Source organism: Rissa tridactyla, chromosome 10 (genome assembly GCF_028500815.1).
Source record: "Rissa tridactyla isolate bRisTri1 chromosome 10, bRisTri1.patW.cur.20221130, whole genome shotgun sequence".
Classification (NCBI taxonomy): domain Eukaryota; kingdom Metazoa; phylum Chordata; class Aves; order Charadriiformes; family Laridae; genus Rissa; species Rissa tridactyla.
Genome location: NC_071475.1, coordinates 1,011,538 through 1,037,166, shown reverse-complemented (window position 1 = coordinate 1,037,166; position 25,629 = coordinate 1,011,538). Strand labels below are relative to the sequence as shown.

The 25,629-nt window shown below is 37.7% G+C and overlaps 1 protein-coding gene across 1 annotated transcript in view; it reads right to left on the bottom strand.

The window, feature by feature from the left end:
• The window catches only part of CACNA2D3 (calcium voltage-gated channel auxiliary subunit alpha2delta 3), a 457,404-nt gene that overhangs the window by 251,698 nt on the left and 180,077 nt on the right, over positions 1-25,629 (bottom strand). Inside the window, exons 6-8 of the mRNA XM_054215897.1 lie at positions 9,586-9,717; positions 8,145-8,205; positions 7,905-8,055 (exon numbers count right to left, since the gene is read on the bottom strand). Coding sequence (XP_054071872.1) covers positions 7,905-8,055; positions 8,145-8,205; positions 9,586-9,717 — 344 coding nt within the window. The remainder of the gene's footprint in view (positions 1-7,904; positions 8,056-8,144; positions 8,206-9,585; positions 9,718-25,629) is intronic.

Below are 25,629 nucleotides of genomic sequence, written 5' to 3'. Positions count from 1 at the left end.
CAGAACACCCATAGTAAACAACAAAAGACAACACATTAAGTCAAGCAAAAAATAATTAGGAAAAACATTTCATTAGATTAATATATGCATTTACTCCCTTCTTCCCCCACCCCAGTGGGAATAAAAAAAAAAAAGCCTTACAATGACTCATTACAGAATGCTCCTTAGACAAGATCCTCTGTCCCTGCAAGTTCTCACCGCCTCTGTCTGCCTGCAGCTCTGAATTTGTTCTACTCTCTTCAATTTAACACCACTCCTTTCTCTACACATATGTGTAACCATAGACCCCTGCAGCCTGTTCCACTTTGGACACCTGTCATCATCATTCATTTTAGCAGCGCCCTACTCACCACACTCGTAATTACTGTTGCACAGGGAAGAGTGTTTAATTTGAACTGCATGAAGTTACCCTTGTGGCATCGTGCTAGACTCAGTCAGCTATAAGGAAATACAAACCCGGAGTAACTCCACTTACTATTGCTGGTTATACAGACTATTTACATCTTGGTTGGTTGTACAGAAACAAACAAAAATGCTCGAAAGATACACATAATTTCTGCAGCAGACTTGCAAGCTTTCCTAATTATTTTATTCCCATCAATGTTATTCCAGTATATGAGAGCCTGTGGACATGTCTATTGCTTCAAAGGTAATACCAAAAACAAGGCAAAGACTTCTGGAATACTTTAGAGTCCCTGGGAATGTCCCATGTGCATCTCTGTGTCATAACAGTTTATTGAGCTGATAAATTATGTACTTTCCCCTGTAGTTTCTCTCTTCAGACTGCCTTCCAATCTCTATGTCCTGACAGTCATTGCAAAATAATAATGTGAAATCTACACAGCATCTCTTATTATAGGCTAAAGTCAAGACCATATTCCATTCTATTGTAAAAAAAATACTGAAAATCTGTAACAGACACCAGTACCCCAGCCCCTACTCCCAAGCTTTTTCCTGTCTTCACACAGTTTTTTTGCAGCATGTTCTGTAATCAATATACTTTCTGGTCAAGACTCTTTTCTAGCTTGATTTCTGTAGCTGTCATTGGAAACTATATTAACATACATAATTTTCTTTACTTGATAAGAAGCACAGAGTCTATAATTGGCCAACATGCAATAAAATACTAAAGTCTACCTGTCTCTCAGTCACGGTCTCGCTTTCAAAGACCTGTATGCAAGCAAACTCAGAATTTTCTAACGCTGTAGTAGTACCATAATTTTTTTTCCAGGCCTACCACCACCTGCAAATAGATGAAACAACTTTCTAACCTATCAGACCTTCCATCTAAGTAGCATAATTTCACTCCATTACATTTCTATAAGATTTATTTTGACTACTATTTTGAGTAACTCATAAGTCTATTCCCACAGATACGTAGCTTGCATGTCTGCCAGCTGCACCATAACCCAGACTCCCAGTAGCTTCCCATTACGCCCAGTATAAAGCATGGCCAGACTTTCACAGAAGACATGCTTTATGTCCCCTAGCAGCCCCATTTTACAGAATCAACCTACTTTAAAAAAGTATGAATAAAAATGTTCATTCACACATAAAGAGCACAATTTCATAGATGGCATGTGGCAAAGAACTTCTGCTGTCATTATGAACATAAGAAAATGTAGATATTCATCCTTTTGAAACCCAGCTAAATTGTGACGTTATTTGCATTTGTGGCATCTAATTCACCTTGGGATTATTACTAGTAAAAATATTTTAAGTAATCTGCTACGTATGGCAGAAGAAACTGAATTATGCCAAGGTGTGTCAGTGAGTATTTTATGTAACGGTGTTCTGTGGATATCAAGCATAACCTGGAAATGTTCAGTTTGTTAGCAGTTCTTCCTCTGCTGTATGGATATAAATAAAAGCACAGTAAGAAAAACCTTTGTATAAAAAGGTTTAGCAGTTCCTGATGGTTTGACTTCTTGCAATGGTGCATTTTTATGATATATTTTAATTTTTATACTCTTTGTTAATCGTATACACTTTCTTTTCCTTTTTAAAAAACTCAAATATTAAGAGATTGAAAAAAATCACTGGACAAAATTATTTCAGTTCCAAAAGAAATTCCCAAAACGGCAAACGTCTGCCTCTCGAAGTGCATGGAAACTGTAGAATTCTCATACGTGAAGGCATTCAAACAGTGTTTGCTGCTTAAACTAGCATATCCACCCGATAAGATCTTTAGTGTAACTGTCAGCTTCTAGTAAAATACCCAACGTGTGCTTCATAGCATATATTCGATTTCTTTTTCTTTGTCATAGGGTTTTTTGCAGTGTTCTTGGTGCTGCCTTTCTTTTAACTGTGCCAAACTTAAGCGGAAAAGGAAAAAATTCCACACACACCCCCCTTCTCACCATTTTATCAGCAATTTGAACTCAGTTCTGCAGCTTTTCTATGACATTTAAAATTTTGTATTTAGTGAAAATAGCTGATTAGTAACTGCTGACTTTGCCAGCAATACCCAGTGTAGATCTCTTGTTAATTTACGTCAGTAAAAGCCTGCATTTAGCTTAGCGAGAGTCTTGCATCACACTGTTTCCTTGTGTTTCCGAGCATTGCATAGTCCCATACCCCTACGCTCTGCCGTATGACATCTTTGTATGTTATAGCTGTGATGCAACAGCTCCTTTCTCAGCTCCTCTTCGAAAACCTCGGTCTAACTTTCATCTCTCTTGTAATTCAAACATTTGATGACATTGGTTTTTATTATTCTTTTATTTACTTAGTTACGTTTATCTGTTTTATTAGCTCACATTATTTTGTCACTCTAGTTATTTCTTTGCACAACAGGTATAAAATAAAACGAGTGGGCTAAAATCTGAACTAGTATAGATAGTCAGCTGCTGACTAACATTGTACAATCAGATACTGTTCATGTTCTGAAAACATGACATATATATGGCTCTAGCACACCTACGCAAATTCCCTTATGATTTTTCATGTTTATGCTTTGTGATATTTAAGCCTTCTGGAGCAAGGTCCACAGAAACAAATTAAATTCACATTTTGTTGTGCAACACCACACAGGTAAAAAATTTCATGCTGTATTAGGCATACTTGGACATCCGATACAGCCCAACCTAAGATCTGGCAGTGAAGCCAAACCAGCAAAGAAACCAAAGGAACTGGTATTTCCAAAGTTCCACGAGTGTTACCATGCGCAACAAGTGGCACACGAGCGCAGCTGACTGCTTGGAGCAATCCTGTGCAGGCCAGCAAGTGCCTGCCTTTCTCTTTCTCAGCCTGCTCACACATCAGCTGTACAAAATGTGATTATTCAGGCAGGCTGAAAAGTAAGTTTATCCATAAACTATTCTGTATGACTACAAGGAGTCCAAAGAAGAGACTATACAGAAACCATTCATAATGGAAAATTCTACAAATTAAAAACAGGGAAGTATACTACTGTGCTTTGAATTAACAAATACTTTTCTTCTAAACAGTTTTGCTAAAATGGTGTGACTAAAGCATTAAAATTAATTTAACATTCTTGGCTCAGTTAATATTTTGTTAATTTAACGTAGAGTCTACATTTTTATAAAAGCATTTTAAAAATTTCAGCATTTGGCAAAATTAGTACTCGTTTTATGATAATATTGTTAATTTAATGCATGACTTGGAATTATACTTCAAAGTGAGTTGGAAAAATATGCCTTTTCTCTTGTTGCTGGCATCTCTGTTCATGTACCAGTGAACTGACCTTTAATTTTAACACAGGCAGCACAAAATCGCTTTTGTATTTCAAGACTTTTTTTTTCAATTCAATCATCTAGTCCATCAATTTCAGATAGATTTTGCAACAAACTAACCATGAAGGCTAAAATGATTTTTAACATTATCCTTTTCTGTTTATTCTCTGGGAAGACCTGAATTCTGCTTTCTGCTATGTATACAGATAAAGTTAAAAATCAAATGGATATGAAACAACCCAGCTAATGTACTGCTAGTGGCTTTTGGGTTTTGTTCTTGGATGGCGTGTTGTGGGATTTTTTTTGGTATCTGACTGCATATTTATGAGCATTAATTGAGTTTTCAACTATGCTAGTATGCAGTGACCATAATTCCCATTACAGACAACAAGAATCCTAAACATCCTTTTGTATATGGAATACTGAAAGATATAACAACCTGAAAAGTATATTCAAAAGTCTTAAAAACTTTTTGTACAGTGAAATATTGTAAAGGGAGAACAAAAAATTACCAGAGTTGATGATCACAAATTTTGCACAAATGCTTTTCAGATATCACTTTTTGATCTCCTAAGTTCTGTTTCCTCTTCTTCCACTGACCCAGATACTGATTTTCTCAACGCTCAATTCCTTTCCATCCTTGACTCCCACTGTCGACACAGAGCCCTGTCTTACACCAGTCCAGCTTCTCTAACCTCATGTTCTCTTTTGGCTAACTTAAAAGTGCTCTCCTTTCTTACTGTAACACAAAAGTTTTCTCATCTGCTTGCATAACCCTTCCACTTGCTCCATTCTGGCTGTTGCTCATCTGTAAGTCCTCTCTCACATCTTTCAGCACTATTTTCCTTGCATTTCTTTCTTTTGCCTCAAGATGCAAGCATGCTTTAGCGTTCTCCCCTCTTGTAAGTATACAACAGAGAGAGAGCTCCTTAACTTATTTGACTCCAAATTCCTAACCCAGTTCCTCATAGAAGTCTTCTGTTGCAAGTATTTGTTCTGTTAATCACTGTGCGTAATAAAGCCATCCTGACAATCACTCAGGCGCTTCAGCTGGTAAGTGTATGTTTTGTCCAGATTTCCCACATAAAGCTCTTATTCCACCTCAAATTTTGGTCTGGGAAGAGAAAGCGGTACTTGGTCATTTGTCTCAGACTTCCAGATGTCCAGCAGCCCTCACAGAGAAACAATTTGGACAGGCCTTTCAGAAGAACATTCGGCATGAGCAAGTATCAGCTGTGTGAAGAGCCTTAGACATTTAGGCACAGTGGATCTATTTTTGCACACACTGCACAGCTGGCCAGCTCTAGATACAGAGACTTGCTATATACACACAGATCCATGTTACAAACGGGATTTCTCATACGGACATACGTGCATCTTACCTTCAAATTGAACCATTTTCACATCACCAGGCTGTATCTACATCATAAACAGGTAAGATGTGATCTCACTCCAACACATTTATCTATAGATAAAAGCTATGCCTTCACGCCAAGAAGCCTCTTGTGTGGGCTTTGTTGTCTCACATTTTGATCAAACATCCTCTCCAGTCTTGACAAAGATCATTTACCCTGCTGGCACTTACCCAGAGCAGTGCTTCAGAAGTAATTTTTGCTCATCACTTAGACCACAGTGCACCCTCGCTATGTCTTCCTCTAATACATCAAATTTTAGGAGTTCATAATCCACCCCAGACTACCAATGCCACTCCTCATTGAAACGTCCACTCCTTCCTCCACAGCACCAGTCTCTGTTACCAGTTTGTTACATTTTCAAGGAAATAAGTTTTGTGTTTTCTTTACATTATTGTTTTGTGCCTTGTGAGAGAGCAATGATTATATTGTGACATTTAGTCCAAAACTAAGGTAGCTTCAAGGTGACATGACAGCACTTTCCATGCTCATTGTCACTCCTGTCACGGTCTCCCTGCTTTCCCCTGCGTTTCTGCAGTACCTCTTTTTCTATGCCGTGAATAATTTCAGGTTCACATTTGCACAGTAACTAAACCATCAGTGACCTAATGAAATTAAACAGCTGAGCTGGTAAGAATAAAACTGCATTCTCAGTTGCTATTTCTACTTATTTCAACAAATAAACACATATTCATCCTAAAAGAGGTTAGAGAGAAGAAAGAGCCTTCATATGAAAAAATTACCTCAGAAAAATACTATAATTACCACAGCAATTACATACCTTTCTAAATATTAAGAATTTCTTATACTAGCCAAACTACATATTAGGCATCGGCAGGAGAGGGCTGCCACCGCAGGCCGCGTGGGACAGGCCGCGTGGGACAGGCCGCGTGGGACAGGCCGCGTGGGACAGGCCGCGTTCCAGCCAGCGCTGACACGGCTCGGAGCAGCCTGTGAGGCACCAACCCCGCCGCAGCAGCAGGCCTGAGGCGGCTGTGGCATCCCCCCGCAGGCAGGCGTAAGGGAGAAGCCATCAAGGGCTGGAAACATTTGGAAACACCGCTGGAAAAGTGTCACGGTGAAAGGGGTGTGCTTCTGGACACCGTGGCCTGCAGGTGACTGACACCAGGGCAGGGACAGCCCTGAGGGACTGTGGCTATGGGTGACCCAGGCTGAGGTGGGGACCGTCCTGAGGGACTGAGGCCCATGGGTGACCCACACTGAAGAGAAAAAATAAAGAGCAGAGGAAAATCAGTGGGCAGGGAAGAGTGGCACTGAGAAATTAATACGCACAGAGCTGCTGAGAGAAACCTACACAGGACCCCGACCCCCAGCACCTCGCCCAGGAGAGGGGAGGGACTGAAACAGGCAGCGAAGGTAATGGGTGCCGAAACCAAGGCGTTGGGGGGGCGGGAATGCTGGGCAGAAGCCGAGCCCAGGCAAGGGGCAGAAAGGCTCGATTCGGTGTTTCTTTCCTTTTCTCAATGCCCGAATCGGTGATCAGAAGTTTGTGTTAATTACGTAAAAATTATGTGACTCCATGCTGTTTTATGCACAGCTCAGTTAATTTTCAATTAAATTTTAAATTGAAAAAAGTAGAGTTTATTTATTTCATTTTTGCTTTTTTGGAAGTATTTACACAGTATTTCTGCTGTACTACTTAGGCAAAATCATGAGTTTGGATTCTAGCTACATACATTTTTACATTTTTTGATATAGATGAGCTTTTTGCTTTTCCTGAAGTAAAAACTTCACTTAAAGAAAACGTTTCTTTTTTCTTCCTACATCATTCACAGTAACTGTCACAACTACTGATAAACACAGAGATTATACATCAAAAAATGGCTGGTCAAGTATCTTAATAATTACTTAGCTGAAATGTTCTTTCAACTGACAAAAGCTATTTAGATTACAGTTAATCACAATTTTTTTGAAGGATAGTAAATTTTTTTTATACAATATGTAATTACATCTTTCTACTACATGAGTTTCTGATAATTATGCAATTATCATGCAAGGAGATTAGTATGAAAGATACTCTGAACTAACTGCTTGCTATCTGTTAAAAATACAGCAAATGCACGTATACCTCAGGCTTACGTACTTAATTCTCCATACAATCTCAAGGATTTGCACTGGTGTCACTAAGGTCATTTATTTTAGTACACAAAGAGCACTTCCCTTGTAGCAAAAAAAGCAAAATCCTCCTTACAATCAAGCATTTGAAGACATTTTTAGGATCTATACATACGATAAAACCCCATGTTTATAAAGTGTTAGCAAAAGAATATCAGCAAAGGAGAATTTATAAAACCACTAATTCCTACTCCCTCTCCCTCCCCCCGCAAATTGTAGTTCTGATGTTGGTTTTGGACATGTTAAAGCCATCCTTACCTACATGATTAATCCCATTACTCTTAAATACTGTAAAACTAGCCTCTTTTCATGGATCTAAAACAGATACCTGTACCATGGAAAATAAACTACCATACACCATAAATTTCAGGCAAACTACGATGCAGATTATTATTCTTTGCAACTCCCAAACTCAAGACAACTTGTTTAAGGGGTTTCAGATTGCAAGTCATCGAAAAACACTTTGAAAACACTGTCAATGTGGAAAAGCTTGCATTGGAAAATCACAGTGTCTGTCCAGTTGGTTCAGATGGCATCTTATATCCATCACCTGCCTGCAACATTGTTCAAGCGTATTGTGTGATGTAAAACATGACAGATAGCAACAAATGATGGAAGAAAAAAAAAATTTGGGGAGGAAGAAAAGTCATGAGATACTCACAGCAATTATATTGAAGAAGTCATCATCTCCAAGGGTATCCAAAATAGATGAAACTGTCTGTTTTGCAATAGTCAAGCGAAGACCTTTCATACTGCCGCTGACATCTACTAAAATTACCACATCTTTTGGAGAAGTCGCTGCCTGGATGTACCTAAGAAAAAAGACCAAACAACTTGTTCTTTTCAATACTGAACTTCTTCCTTTCAGATTTCTTTAACACTGGCAGCCATCATTACCTACCATTTTCGATTTCTGCAGTCAAATGCAATGACTCCATTCTCGTCGGGTTCCCATTTAATTCCTGTTTTAAAATACATGAGATAAAAAGATTAAATTACATTTTCCCAGTACCTGTTCAAAATGTATCTGTGGTATTGGGGCTAAGTAGCACTTAAGGGAGTTTCACACTTTAAACTAACAGGCAATGGTATTATAAAATAGGAAATACTGGGAAAAATAATTTAATAAAATAGAACCACCGGAAAAGATTTTTTTTTTCCTCCTCTCTCCGTTTTAGCCTACTGTAAAGTGAAAACCTCTTCAAGCCTACCATGTTCATCATATTACTGTCACTAAAGAATTGTCATACTTGGTCACTAGTGCTGGCAAGCTTTATGGGGGCTTTATGTTTTATGGCAAGCTTTATGCTTGCCAAGTCCCTTTCAAATCTTGAGCGCTTACTGCCCATGGCCGATCTCCACAGGTTATGCTATCCTGCTTCACTCACAGGTCATAAACCTGATGCTTTGCTCACATCACTCTGAAGAGGTAATATGTCCTGGCTGTGGGTCAAAACAAATATGATAAAAATCATCTCCAACCAAAAAAAAATAATTAATAAAATCGACAGGACAATCCTTACTGCTTTTTACACTAATTTTCTAGCACAAATCAAGAAACAACCTTTAAAATAAGGACTATCTTCTACACTTGAAATATTTCTTCTACACTTGAAATACCATGGAGCTTGAGAACTGAACTATAATCTAGAACTAAGACAGATGTGGTAGCCATTACTTTCAGTTACTTTCAGACATACAAGCTTATAGTAAACCTGCTCACATTAAACTCAAGACTTGATGCTTAAAAATCCATGGGTTGCTAAACCACGTCCGCTAAAGCAACAGTTCCCACTATGGGCCTGATCCAAAGTTACAGGAGCTGAGGATCAGTTTATTTAACTTTTTAGTTTAGTTAATATGTAGTAAATTTGGTATGTGATTAAGCATAAAACTTAATTGTTAACTACACATTTTAACCTATTTCTATAGAAATAATACAAGCATTTTATTACAATTGGTGTGAAGTAAACTTTAAAACAAGTTTTTGAGATCTTTAAATGTAAGTATGTCAGGTTAAGTGGAAGTCTAAAAACTGAACGATAAATTACAATTAATTCTTACTGTATGCATCGATAGAGCTCATTATCTAAGTTCAGTACTATATGAAGGGTCTAATCCTTTCACTCTCCTTCTTCACAGTCTGTTTAGAGTTTATTTTGCAAATTGGTAGAAAAAACCCAGAACACTGGAAACGTTGGTTAGATATCTCTCTCTCTGAAAACTAGGTAAAGTAAAATCAAACCTGCAAACATGAAAATCACGATTTGTGACAACATTCAGTGGAAATTTGCAGCCATAGCATTCTTTAGTGTATTTTAAGTAAGAACTTTTATTCTTACCTGGATATTGTCTGAAAAATCCTTTTGCACTTCCAAAGTACTGCCAGATGAGAGAAGGGTCACGATCAAAATTATCAACAAACACCTTATTTAAAGATTCTGACCAATAAACTCCATTTACAATGGCTGGATCTGGAGGGGCGGTGGGGAGAGGGAAAAAAAACAACACAAAGAAAAGTGATTTTACCTAAAAAGAATCCCTTGAACTCTGTCATCTTCAGCTTATTCAGTACCCAAAAATCTAGTGACTGCAAACTATTGCAGAATATCTTTCGATTTCCTTTGTTAATTAAGTGATTCAAAATAAATGATACACTTAAATAATGAACGTATGGTTAAAACACAGAAGAGACACCACATATACATTTTTTAGATAAGTTAAAATGGCTCATTAGACCATTTATCTGGAACTACTGTATCGCTTGTCTGGAGAACATAAATAAGTTAATCTAATAATAGATTATTTACTCAATTTACTTTCCTTAAATGCATGGAATGTCTCATGGCAAGACTTCATACTTTTTTTTTTTTAATCTTCAACTTGGTAAGAACTTTCTCACTATATTTGAAAGTTTATGTATGGGAACAGAAAGTGAAATATCTTTTATTTCACACTTGAATGCATTACGATATACCTTCAAACACAAAATTTCATGACAAATGACACTAATTGTTATTTGGAAAACACTGGACCCAGATTTCACAACAATTACCTCATCATGTTTTATTCCCATAGGAAGAGGAACTACAAAGCAAAAAAACTAGATGTTGAAAAAAAGTTATTCTTGTTTAAACATCCCCATCTATCAATTCTTAAAAACCCCGGCTGCCCAAGTATATTTTAAGGTGCAGATTCAGTTTGATAGTGGGTAATCAGAAATAAATGAACATATCTTTAAAAATTACTCCAAATTGTGAATTTTGAAAGACAAGAAACAACTAAGATATACTGTATTCCCAATTCAATCTGTACGTGAAGTCAGCAGAATAGAAAGAACAAAACTAAAATCACAGATGTATTATTTTCATTCATGAAAGTGTGCATACATGAATACGCAGTAACATTTTCTCAAGCATTTGAAATGATGCTTCCATTAGCTTGCAAAATAATGTCGCTCTACTGATTTCAGAAGATTGCTTAGAATGTGATTTTAATGGAGTGGAAAAAAGGTGAATTGTTATCTTTTCTTACATTCATCAAGAAAAACAGCAGAAAAAGGGAAATGTCTCAGCTACAAATCTGTGAATGTTGCTTTCTTCTAAATATTTAGGTTTACATAAACGGACTGCTGAAAAAGCAAGGTCAACAAAGCAGATGTTGTTTTTAAAACATGTCTAGTATAGTTACTTGTTTCCCTGGAGGATGAAATATAGATTTAAAATCTGTCCAACTAGACACATATCAAACAAACCTATGTCACCAGTCTAATGGTAATACTTCAGTTTTGCCTAGCTGGCAAAATCCATTGTCCAGTTGCTTCCAACTCTGCAGTTACTCCAAGAACAAGCTGTTGATTAAGACATCACAAATTAACTGTCAAGACTGCCTATCCTGGGATCTATCATCAGTTTGTAAAAATATGCTGCTATTTCAGCACCAAAATATTGATCCATTGTTCAGCATTTAGACATTACACGAGAAACAAAGCACTAAAATGAGAATCCTATTCTCAGTCCACTGGAACCTCCCAGTAATTAGCTCAAACATTGCTATTTTGGTTCTGCTCCTACACACAAGTTCTGGTGGAGTATCTTTATCACTAAAGAGTACAGTGGCATTATTGACTCAGCATTACAATATTAAGATAAGGTGATAAGTTTAATTCACCTTTGAAAAGAGCAACACAGTGAAGAGGGTTGGTTTTGTTGGGGTTTTTTTGTTGTTTGGTTGTGGGGTGCTTTTTCTTGGAATCGTTGCTAGAAAAGCCTGTTTTTATAGGAAAACCAAGGAACCTTTCCTCAAGCCTCTAGAGAACTAGAAACTCTTCATATGCCCTCCAGTCATCAGGATTAGTTAAAAGCCAAACAAATCAAACTGATTAATTCTATCTTAACTTACATTTAAAATAAAGTGTAGTGGTTCTTAACAACTTATTATTTAGATCTCGTTCCAAGGCTGGACACTGTACCTTAGTATTTTACAATATCATCAGTTCATCAGATGTCTCCTATTCTGGATTCCTCAGAGGCTAGTTTTTAATTCCCTTTCGTGATGAACCTGTGCTATATAGTGCCGCTCAGCTAAGCAGAACTTTCACTCTGCCTCCCAACCCAGCGATGATTTCCTTTGAACTCTGCATACACCCTGGCTCCATGAGGCCATAAAGTCATCCATCTGCTAAGCTCTAAACTGAATGTGAAATCCTTCCAGTGGCATTTCAAAAAATATATTTATATGTTTTTAGTTTTACATATATAAATTACTTTAAAAAAAACCCCAGACATATTAAACTATCCATGCCACCACAACAGCGGATTACTTTTTTTAGCCCATATATGAAGCGCCACTTAACATGTTTATACATCTGTACTACAGATTAGAGAACTCCGTGGAAATACAATCAGGAAATTTTCCTTGAGCATGACTGGTGGAGTCGATATGCTGATCACTATAAACATTAATCCAGTGACTCTGAAACTAATAGGAACTTTTTAGCTGAAAGGAGCATTAAGCAGGCATTTTAAATAAGAGGGCACAATTAAAACGTGAACTATGACGACTGGGTTCCTTCCTTCAAAATGAAACCCAGTGACAATTCACTACCTTCCTACACGCTGCGTATCTATTATGCTGGCTGTTCTTTTTATAATATACCAAATTATATTTTATGCATCAACCATTTTTAAAAGAAAGTAAATAAGGTCACACTCAGTTTAATCCTTAGAATACAAAGAAAAGTGAAGTGGGGAAAAAATGTATGCACACCACGAAACTGCAGGCGTACAGACTTCATGCGGAAATCCCGTGTCTTTACTGGCCACTGCATCTTAAGGCAGAAGGATTTCAAACCTGAGCTCCTTGTTCTAAATTTGATAATGACTGTTATGTGGATGCATCTCTGTCCACACGCATCATCCTAAATACATCTGAGTTCCTGACCATATATCCTCATTAAAATTTTACAGTCTCATCTTCTAATAACCTATATGTTAAGTTTGTAGTTCTGGGCAATTTCCAAGTTTAGTAATTACACTTATTTGCTTAAATTTCCCCCAATACTTCATTTAGAAACAGTATTAAGTTTTTGTATTATTGGTGAATGCCATCTGCATCCTCAAAATAGTTCTATGTCAATAGTGGTAAATAAATGCTTGTGAATATTCAGAAATCTGGGGAGGGAGAAAAAGAATAAATGATAAAGCTTAATATAAATGCAGAATCATTAACGTGATATTATGGGGCTCAAAGACAATAAATGTAAATAGCTTCTGCCACCATTCCTGAAACATAATTTCTGCTTTTGCTTCCTGATATTAACAGCTAAAATATAATTAAAATATTCCCTTTCCCTCGCCTTTTAGATGAGCTGGCTTGCAATTATATGGGATTTTGCTCCACTGCTGTTTGTGTAGATGTTACCTGTTTTTTACTGATATTTAATATAGAACCAACCCCCAGGCAAATAGGTACACAGACATGAATCTGAAACAAAATTGCCAAAGAACAGTACAAATGCATGTAGCAATTAAGTTGCTGTCATAGATACTGCTGACCCACAGAAACAGATCCGAAGTCTCGACAAAGGCAACCAAGGCGCACAGACTGGAAGATGTGCAACAGCATGCCAAAGGTTAGCACTATAATGAAATGTATTTTAATTCACAGAATCCATAAAAACATCTAGAGTAGAATAAGTCTATGTAATGAAACTAATACATACACAATGCGTTTTTCTTTCTAATTATTCCAGCAAGGTTTATAGAAAATAAGAGAGACCACTGAGGAATTCAGTGACTGTGAAGAAAGTGTGGAATGCTTCTCTTTCTTGCCATACTCTGCTTTATTACCAAGAAAGAAAAATGTTACCAATGGTCCTTAGTTTTTTCACTATTATATTACCTCTGTAATATAATCACTAATTTCTCCTGGAAAGCTGTCAAAGATGCTGACATCCAAAATTATGTTCTTTCTTGTAATAACTGATGACCTCAAGGGCAGCCCCTAACGTTGCATAGCAGTACCGTCATACAATGCAGCAGTACAAGCACAGCCTACAGGACCAAGCCCTGGCAAAGCAATGCAAAATCCAATCCAGCACCCTTTTGGCTCAAAGATAGCAACAATATTAGCTTAGTTTTGATGACACTGACAACATATTTAGTCTGGTCATATTTTAAAGAATAACAAAATCACATACTTTGCTGGGACATACACCAACAATCTAATAATTATACTACTCAACACTAATACGAATGCTTTTCAGGGTGGTCCAACATATTCAAGAGCTGGGGCTAGATGCCAATTTTGGCAACTGCCTTTGCTTTTTTCTTTCTCTTCCCCTCCCTCTGCCTCCACTGGGTAATGTGGACGCATCAGCTCACAGATCAAAGCATCTGTCCATCTGTAGACACAGAAGAAGGCGTTTGTCCATTTTGCTTCATGTACTGAGAACCATTCACCAATGTCAGAAATCACAGTCCCTCCTCATAAGTATATGGGGTGGTAAAGACTGTATACAAAGGCTTAGTAGTAGGTATTTAGTTCTTTCAGCTTCCAACGTTGCCCTAATAGCATTCCCCTTCTCTTTTGAAGTGTCAGCAGAAGAACTGGAGTACGGCCAGATGTGTTTATTTTTATGATGAGTTTCATGAGTAGGTCTGGGGTTTGGGGGGGTTTGGGGACTTTGTGTTTTGGTTGGGGGGGGGGCGGTTTGTGAACAAGGTGGTCTGAGATTCAACTTTAGTTTATTTGAAAGCCAGAATTACAGCAAACTTCTCACTAACACCTTTCTGGAATAGAGATTCAGTTCTGACTCTGCTAAGAGCTTGTCACTTAACAAATTATTAAAAAAAAAAAAAAAAATGTCCTGCAGCAAATCAGTGTCACCCATTTGGCTCCTGACCTGGTTGGACCCTGCTTAGCTTATCACGTGTAATAGCTAAAAGCAACCAGTATGTGAGGAGTACCTGCGAGTCAGAGCAGAGCTCTCGAAACAGCATACAAGCAGGATCTATGAACACAGAACATTATCTTTGTGTTTTGTTTTTTTTTTTTAAATTAAAGGAAGAACTTGGAGCAAAAGTCAAATGCTTCCCTTACTGTCCACCCCAGAAAGAACTAGAAAGATGGTGCTTTAATAGAGCTGTTATCACAGGAGACAGACACACGGGGCAGTCACGCCTATCACTAGCACAGTCTAACAAAACAGGATTGCCTACCCAGCGATTGCTAAGAGGCCTTTAGCTGAGGAGAGCTAAGGTCAAAACCCAGTAATCCTGACAGATGATCACTCCATAAATTAATGTGACCACAGATACCAGGATATTTCTGTATTTTCAGGGAAACACGCTCATTTCCATGTTTTTAGCAGGATGCAAATTGAAGACTATGAAACTTGAAAAATCAGTAAGAAAATACCACACCACAGAACAGGATGCCAGGGTGTGACTGACAGACAGCGCGAGCAACATGAAAAACCACTGTTAGAAACAGTTTTCCAAGTAGGAAAGGAGAAAAAAAATGCTCAGAACATAGGAGTTAACAAAATTGAATAGATACCCTATATGCACTGCAATTTCATCACAGAAGCAAAATTAGTCTTGAATACTGAAAAAAGAACCAGTTCTGACACATGGCAAAAAGAAAAAGAAATTTCTGCACTGGCTGATGGAACAGTGGCTATCAGCCACCAGGAAATCCAAACCCCTACAAGTGGCAGGGCAGGAAAGTGTCATGACAAACAATACAGAAAGCCAGTGGAACACACTGCAAATTAGAGGAAAAGAAAGTAAATGTGACTGCTACTCAATGAAGTCAACTGCGCTCTAAAATATTTAACACACAACATACCAAAAGGGACCATTTTAGCAGAGCTGTTGTCGAAGTGATAGATGACAAAGGCAAGGCACAGCCTTGGAAATAAAAGTCATCCTTATGGAAGTTTCTCAAGGGCAGGCCTGTTCACAAATCTTTACAAAAGCCATTTTGACCACGCAAACTAACATTTCATTATAAACGTCTAATTCCTATTGCTCAGGCATTCAGAGAGGGACAAGGAATTATAGAAACAGGTCAACTTAGTTACATGACACAGTGCAGTAGGGACCAACAAATAATGCTTTGAACAGGAGATGTTAGAGACATCCTAGTTTTATCAAAACCTTTATGAGAACCTTTAAAGAGAAAAGTTTAAGGCACGTAAAATGCACTACAGTCATACTGGGCCATAATAAACTACACCTCTACTCCGACATTCCTGGGGGTATCAACATAGTATGAATGTGCAAGGATCAGATACGAGAGCACACTTAGATATTAGCACGACAAGCCATCGTCCCTCATCCTCTAAAAATCAATAGTCCCTTACTGCTGTAGTGCTTTATAGTCCTTGTGTAGTACTTCTTCCTCGCACAAAAGGCTGTTTGCACAATGCGAATGAAATGGAAGTTTTACTCAAACGAAAAATAGCTGGAAAAAGCCTCAGAGATAAGAAAATGTTCAGCTGGTTCAAAACCTCTGAAGGTAGTATTAAAACATACTGAAAACACTGAGCAGATGCACAAAAGCATCTGGAGATGAATACATTACAAAATCAGTTATGGATTCTTAAACACTATTTGCTCCTTCAGGAATGTGCCAAATAAAAGCTGCAAGAAAGACACCTAAATAAACAAAGTACAGTGTAAAAATGTCTTTGTAAGTTTTTAGCCAAACAATATTTTGAAACAGTTTATATTCTAGCCAAGCATACTAATACTTAACCAGAAGAGCAAGCCACCTTTTCTCCTCTTCACACAACACAGATCCAAGAAAAATCAAAGGAGGTCTGTGTTATGTAGCAGGATGGAGAGACAAATTATTACTGTATTCTAAAATAGTAGATGAAATGAAGAAAATGTATCTTTAGATAAACTTCTGTAATTCTTTGTCAAATGTCAATCTTCTCCACTCCATACGAAACAAAAGCTACAATTTTTACATTTGCCATACAACCATTTAATCAATTCTTTTTGCATATTCAGAAACCCAGAACTATTATATCAATTACCACTAAATTACCAGATTAAGAATGCTTTTCCAACATAGTTCATGGAGAAAAAGTCTTCAAAAATCTTTAAATAATGCAAAATAAACTGAAAAGCAAATAAAACTCCTCAATGCATTCCTAGAATATAAACTCAGTCCATTAAAAATAATCTTGTCTTGAATCATGAGATTTGTTTTTCATGCATATATCCCACACTACAAGATAGCCTGGGTACTTTTACTTGTTTGTTATTATAAGCCAATAACAGAACATACCCTGTTTCTCTGATTGCTTTTTTTCTCATTAAAATAATGAAATAAACACAAGTAAGGAAAATTAGCAGTTTAAAAGATAACAAACCAATTATAATTAATTTTAATTATTTTTTTAAAGGTATATTACTGTTGGAAAAGAGGGAAACAGTTTGCACATTAGAGGCTAATGATGAGCAAAAGCCTAAAAGAAACAGAGAGAAAGTGGAAGTAACTGCTCCCAAATAATAATTAGGCATATAATGTCAATAACATGTTTAGTGTATAATATATACATTTACATACACACGTATATAGCCATAGACAATAGATGTATGGTGGGGTTTTTGTTTGTTGTTGGTTTGGGGTTTTTTTGATGACTCAAACCTTTCTTCGGGTTACAGAGTGATTATACAAAAATGGAAGACAGCACCAAGAAAACCTCAAACCCAATATTTTTCCAGACTCAAAATGCAGAGAATGAAGATAAGGAGGAGGGTACCTTGTACGTTTAAAGCAACTAAATTTCTTTGCACTTGGTGCAAGACAAAGGCAACTGCTCTTGGGACAGGACAATGATGCCCTAATTGATGTTCCTTGAACCTGTTGGGTGGAATGAATTCCTATTGCTGCTGAGAGATGAAGAACGAAATCTTTTTGCAAACACAAACACTAAACAAATAATGCCTGGCTTTGGGCACTAACTTCTTCCGTGCTGATCACAAGGCAACATAAACCTACTTCAGTCTCACAAAAAGGAATAATTATGTTTATAAATTATTTTTGGAAAAAGTGAATTTCAAACTTTTCTTAAATTTAAAAATGTATGTCTAAATGGTAATTGATACCATTCCCTTTTTATCTTGCGATATGACGTGTATTTCATGTAAGAACTTTTCACCATGGCATTACAGACTGACCTTTCAAACAAGCCACATGTTACCAACACATCTTTAAAAGCCAAATGCAGCTGGATGTGGCAACACTAATTAAACTAGTCCAATACGTTCAACTGTCTCCTTACTGGTTCTGCAGTTATGACTGTCTGGGGACAGATTCCATAATTTCAGTGCTGACATGCTTAAAGTTTCTTTTTCATTCAGTGTAATTGGAAACAGGTGAGAAGAGAACTTGCTTCACTTAAGGGATGCTTGGGTAAAGTAGGTAATAATCAAATCAGGATAATCAAAAACGAAGCTGAAATAACTTTTCAGACTTCTATTTAGGTAAGCACCCCGAACACAACATGCCTCCAAATCAGAGCTGTTGAGAGTACGGACAGTAACAGTGCTTGGGTTAAAGCTGGTTACAAAGTCTCAGTTAAATATCGATTAAAACGTACTCCCTTCAAGTTCAGTAAATTCACTCCGATTCAAAGAGAGCTTGCCAGTGCCTTGCTGCTTATTCATGTTCTCAGCCTAGTGATACTTTCGCTTGTGTTTCATTTACTTCATTCTTGAAAATTTTGTCTTTGTAGTCCACACTCTCTCCCTATAGTTCAAAGGGTTCACATGCCATTTATACAACATCCCTCAAAGTAAAACAGGTGAATTACAGCGAGGACAAAATTCAGTTTGAACATACAAACCCGAGACGTTTTCTAGAGAGGTAGTGAGTGGGACCCAACGGGAACTCACGCTTAGGAAACCTGTGGCAACAGACCTCCCTGTGTTCGCTTACGCATCCACCCAGGAACGTGGGGCGCAGGGCCACGCTGAGATGTGGTCCCAGGGCTGGCAGTCACAGAGCTGAACTAGCATGGCAGCAAGCAGGGGCTAACGAGCAGCCCTGCAGCAGGATTCGCTATCTGCACCTCCGCACTCGGCATTACCCTTTAATGCTCTCAGTTAAGCTCCACTACGTACTGTGGGTATGCCGTCACACACTCCTGTATGGGTTACGCAGTACCCAGGCCCAAGTGGGCAGGAATAACAGCATTAAACAGCTGTTGCTTCCAACTCTTCACAACCGGAACTAAAATGGTGGCTCCACAGCTTCGAATCAGTCATCAGAGAAGTTAATACTCATCAGAGACAATAATACAGAAAAAGGAAAGATAAAAGAGAATACAGAGTAATTTTCTACCATTACAGGCCTAAGGTAAATTATTGTCGCTTTCTTGCCACTGGAACAAGAAGGAAGTAGGAGAGGCATTATGATTAACAGAAATGTCTCGGGTCAAAAAGCCTCTTAATATTGTCCCTGAAATAGTGTGCATTAACAAACCTTCGCTGGCTCGCGTTTGTCAAATGGCAAAACCCAGCGCCAAGTAACTAAGCAACAGCTGCTGAGTAAGGAGTGGTAGAGAGTAGGGCTTTTTAGAGGAAAAACTTAATGTTACCGTGTAGCCTGTATCTGACATCTAGTTGCCATGGTGATGTGGATGTATTAGAAACATACAGATTAGCGCCACAGCCAGAGACAGACAGACTGGGATACAAGAAAGATAAAGCACAGTATACGTCTGGCGTGGTGATGCCAACATTTCCAAAAGGCTTTCTGTTAAAGACAGAGAATTGAATAAAGGAAAAAAAATATCTGTGAAGCTAAAGCCCTTTGCAAGAACAAAGCAGCAGCCTGAGTAGACTTTGGGAATCGGATCTGAGGCAGAATTTGAGCAAAAACAGATGGAACAAGTGGAGAAGTCTGTGCATCTTTGTCCGATAGCCAGTAAGAGTTAAAACAAAGAAATATGGGAAGATAGGAAATTCTCTGCAACCCTGACTCAATCAGTTAGACTAAGAAAGTTCCTTTTAAATTAAATAATGACCAAAGTTAGGAAGACAGTGCAAACACTGTTCTAGAGATCTTAAAATATGAAGACAAACAATTCAGGGGAAGGATTTCAAAGCATAAATGTAGTGGTCCAGGACAATATGTGGCCATGACTATTTAAATAAGAACTCCAGGATGTTGAATTTTCAGAAGCATAGTCCATAAAATCATATATGACAGTGACAGACAAGATTTTATTTCTTAATTTCACACCTTGCAGGAAAAGGGTTTTACGTATCTGCTAGCTGCAGATTATAATCTTTCTGCATCACTTGAGAAATGAATTTTTTTGGTTCTAATATTCTAGAAAATAGGTAATCTCGATTTTGACAGCCACTTGGAAGGCATTGATAGGAAAGTATGACTGAACAATATTCATAGCTCTTTTTAAGTATCAAATTGAAAAAACCTCATTTAATCAAAAAATGGTTGTGGTTCATCACGTTTCAATATCTTTTAGAGAAGGCTCTATTACATGCGGCAGATTTTTTTTCCTATGCAAGCAAAACTTTTGATTAGAGTCTGCATTTATTGACTTGTACTGCATAAACTCATCTTTTAACACGCAGTGAAAATCATGCAGTGGAAATGCCATTTGACACAGGTGATATTCTTTGCCAGTCTCAAAATTGTTCAAGTGAAACTTAAAGATAATTTGTGAAGTCTAAGATCTGCTTTTACAATATTTCCAGCATTCAATAAGTAAACACGGTGAGCAGAAAAGCACAGACTAGGCCTGATGCTTTTGTTACTAAAGACACCGAGCTCACAATTATTCAAAGCTGTATTGCATTCATACTGTTTGTAAACTATTTCTTAAAGTACTAGTGATTATGAAGACAGAAAGATAGGAAGGAAGGAACCAACTGCAAGAAAAGAAAGAAAGCATCTTGCAACAGGACAAGGGGTATTGGTTTTAAACCAAGAGAGGGTAGATTTAGACTAGATATAAGGAAGAAATCTTTTACAATGAGGGTGGTCAAACACCAGGCCAGGTTGCCCAGAGAGGTGGTCAACGCCTCATCCCTGGAAACATTCACAGTCAGGCGGGACAGGGCTCTGAGCAGCCCCATCTATTGAAGATGACCCTGCTCATGGGCTACATGACCTTGAAAGGTCCCTTCCAACCCAAACCATTCTACAAGCCAGAAAATAATATGAGAGCACACGAATAATTGATTGCCAACTTTCCATAATAATAATTATTATTATCATAACACAAAGCTTTTGAACAAAGGTTTAAGTCACATGATAAAATCTCTACTTTCAACAGCCAGTAAACAATAGGTGACAAGAGAGACAAAGAGAGGCACGAACGACAGTACACACGTGCTACAAATAATTGTGTCATGAGCAAAGCTGTAAGAGAAATAAAGCCTATTTCTGCAGAAGAGTATCACAAGCTTGTAAAAAAAGACCAAATCAAACACATGAAGTCTTGGAAGAATGCTAAATATTGGCTGTACACAAGTAAAGCAACTGAATTGTGAAAATAACGAGAGCAATGATAAAACTTGAATTGAAACCTATAGGAAAATAAAGGATATTTATAGTCCTCTTGTCCCTGAAATGAGTGAAGTCCAAATATACTTCAAGACCTGTAAGAGACTTTTTAATCACTTCTTTTATAAATCCGTATTTACTCAGAGCAATCACTGTTGCAGAATCAAAACATTGCTAATACTTGAATGTGTTTCAAATACAACGGCACGGAATTAGTGTGGTATTACTTTAAAGAAAAATCAATTTAGACTATTATTAATAAAGATGACTTTATCTTTTTTACATATTATTGAACTTTTAATTGTATTTTACATTCATGAACCATTTTTTTTAAAAATGCTGATGACACAGCTTGAGACTCTCAGCAACATATTGTGTGCCTTATGTTTGTTAGTTCGGTTGACATAAACCATATCTCCTGTTGACAGACGTGCTTGAAAATATTCAAGGACTTCAGCATCCATCACAGAAAAACTCTGCAGTTATGGAAAGCACTGATAAAATCCCTTCCTGTACTTCAAAAACACCAGAACAGCAGCTATACCACAGTATGAGCATGGAAAGAACAGGCGGAAGACAGTCAGACAGACTTCTCTATGTTACAATTTATGTTACTGCTTTTCTTTTTCAACGCAGCAGATTAACTCTTGGGCTGTATAACACTGATATCAAATTTTATTTTCTATCTTGGTTCTTCTTCTCTGTCAGCAAAGACACAGCAAGACCTTGCACTAAGGCTACTACTTAATTCGCTAAATATACCTGCACAGATATCTGACAATCTGCGATCCAGTGTCATGTGTGTTTGGGTTTGGGGTGCTTTTTTATGGTTAGTTTGGTTTGGGTTTTGGGGGGTTTATTTAGGGCTGGTTTTGGGTTGGTTTTTTTAACACCTCAAACCAAAAGGCTTTGGATAAATTAATTTTTCACCTGATTATGCCCAAACTGTTCTCCAGCTTCCTTAAAAAAGATCTTCCCCGTAACATACCTGTATTTCCTAATATAACAGTGATGTAAAAATGTAAAGATAATTTACACCTGACAATTTATGATAGCAAGGATTTCATAACCTAACTGGTGTCTGGGCTGCTGATAGGTATTTGCCAAAGACCGGCCAACCTGATAATAAGAAAAAAATCCTTCTTAGTGCCAAAGCAGCAACCAGCAGAATGCACATATCACGGTCTAACGTCAGGGGTAGGAAAGAGGGAACTGTGATTAGGGAGAGATTTTTAAAAGTCAGTTATGGGTATTTGATTTAAACCATATTGTTCACTTGCTCCCCTTCTCAAATACATTATAGTAGGGAACAAAGACTTAAGTCAATTGCAAAATTCACAAAAACATGACTGTGACCCCAAAGTGTATTTCCAAATCACGTGGCAGTACTATGAAATATAACTTGCTTAGTGTAACTAAGGATGGGAAAATTCAGTCTTTTATACTGGTAGACATTACGAAATGTCAGACAAAGTTGTAGGAAAATGCTAAGAGAAATATATTCGGTATAAATAGTGTCAACATTAAAAAGAAATCAATATAAGCACTATGCTAAAAGTTCGGGTAACTTCCTTAATTTAAAACGTACTCACATAAGGAAAAGTTGAAACCTGGTTCAATAGTATAAGCCCCATTCTCCATTATAAATGAAAGCTGGAGAGTAACTTTCCAGACCCAACACTTTTGAGGAAATTTTATGCATTATTCTGACATTTCATTATTAAAATCAGTAATTGATTCTAACATAATTTCTTCTCCCTGCACAGACATACTTCCTCCCTGAAGCAGAGTCCACTGCCTTTCAGATGGGGTCGTCATTGATATCAAGTTTCTAAAAAAGGAAAATGCATTTGAATAACGATCTGCCCAGACATTGGTATTTTAATTCAGTTTGAGCAACAAGTAGGAAAGCGGAAGGTGCTTCCAAGTGGCTCCCTGAATCAGAAAGCCATTTATGGAAGATAGTTATTTTTGTGGACTTTACTACACGTAGTCATGTTAAGATGCTCCTTTTGCGCATTAACCATTACATCCTGCTTTTCCACACACCAATCAACATCTGACCTTGGGCACTTCAAATACAATAATCGGTTCTTTTCAGAGTCCAAGTACTACTAATTCCAAGCTAAGAGTAGACATTACCCTGGTTCAACAGGGTAAGTGAACATACATTAACGTAAATCAAACTACGAAGAAAAATTTCCAAAACTAAGTCTGTTCAGAAGAAGCCTGTTCATGGTGCTTCTGCTGTGTGCACCTAGAATGACTGGCATTGAAGTATTTATGCGATATTCACCCCAGGACTTTACTAGGAGTAACGTGCAAAAAGCCCAAGCTAAGAGATGTAGATATCAGTTCCACAGAACTTTGAAGCACAGGCTTCCATCTCCCTGCACAGAGCACAGTAGTTCAACAAGCGTTAAAATTTAAGACCATGAAAATCAATGGAACATAACTGTTTGTGGGGAGGTGGCACGCACTTGGTGCTGTGCTGAACAGCCATGTCTAAAACTCTTCAATTGACACAGAGTTTGAAGTGAAATACTGTGCCTCAGGGAATACAGTGGAACCCTGCCGGAAACAAACTATGAGAAAAGAAGCAAACACTAAAATACTGGTGTACAAAACTATTGTATCTCCGAAAAGCTCTATGTCATATGCTCTACAAATGGAAGATCATGCAGAGCTGCCATCTAGCTATCTCTGGATGGAAAGTAAAATAGAGAAATTAACCTTGTGCTGCACTTCAATAAATTAAAATTCTTCTGATCCAGGACTCGACAACTTAGTTGCAGAACCATGGTCACAAAACTGTCTTGCATCCATGATATTACCATGCAATACTCCAGTGAATCGTGCATCTATGTCAACTTCGGGGTAAGAACAGACTGCACAACTCCGCACCACGTAGCATAGATGTTCCTGTACGTCTTTTCCTCTGACATTCACTAGTGATGAAAATAAAAATACATTTTGAATAATTAAGAGTATTTAGAATTTGAAAATCTATTGCTTATCTGGTAGTAAGTTTGGACTCTCTGCTCAAGGACTTTTAATAAATAGAAGAAACTCAGTGGATAACTAAGTCTTGCAAAGCTGTAGAATACATTTAATTCCACTGTCAGCTGTGTTAATAGGATGAAGGTTTATCCTCTAAGACATATTCCTCCATTATAAAACTCAGCAAATAAAACAAGATTATATATATAGTAAACTAGAAATGACAACAAAGCAAAAAACTCCCATTAGTTTAAATCAACTTATGTAAGCCTACTTCCTTTCTATTGCCAACAGAAATTATTTCTCTCTCTCCCTTTTTGGTTTGGTTTTTGGGTTGGTTTTTTTTTTTTTTTTTTAAGGCAAAATCAGACTGATCCCACTAAAGAGATTATCCTCCTCCCCCAGTCTGCCTCTATTGGCACATGTCTACCTGCTCCCCATCTCTCGGAGACTACTGTCCAGAGCTGGTAGATAGATTCACATACAGTCAGTCACCCCCACCCTAGCTCTGTCAAAATTATTCTATTTTCAAACACTCCGCTAGGAGAAAATGCTGAGCTGATGCCTTTTACCGAGGCAGTTTCGGGAAGAGCGTACAGAACAGCTTATGCCTGCTGGCTTCAACGGGACAGCAACACCAGCAAGCACAAGTGGCAGAGAGCAGTAGCTTCTTATCCCCCAACAACCTGCAGCTGACATCGTACATCCAATTGTGCCCTGAGACACGTCACAACTTCTTTATAGGTAATTCATGTCCAAAGAGAGACTACAGAAAGCCTTGTCATAACCATAAGCACAAAGGAGATCAAGCAAGAACTAGCTCATACAGCAAACGAAGAATGAAATTCAGGATTGAAAATAGGAGAAAGTCATTCTCAGTAAGCAGCAAAAAAAGTGTAATGCAAAAAGTAATACAGTGTGCAATTGCCAAAGTGTCGGTACAGGCCTAAAAGGGAACAAATGAAATAGTCGGTGCAAGGACAACACCGCGCAGGTTCACCTAAGAGTTAGTACAAAGCTCGGCCCGAACCACCACATTCATTCTTTGTGTCTTCTTGGGAAAACAAAGAAGGGAAATGGAGGTAGCAGATACCCAACTAGGACAGTAAAACTGGCCTCATTCTAAAAGGCACTTTTATTTTTTAAGAACATTTAGAAAGGTTTTCTTTGTGCGTGTAACGTTTTAGTCCAGACTGAATCTGGAGGCAGAGCCACAGCGAAGACTTTAGGAGACATAAGGTTTTTAGAAATAAATAGTATTTTTATACTTGAAAAAACCTCTCAGGCAGAGAAGTCTCCCTTTAGAACTAAGTTTCTCACAGTGAAGG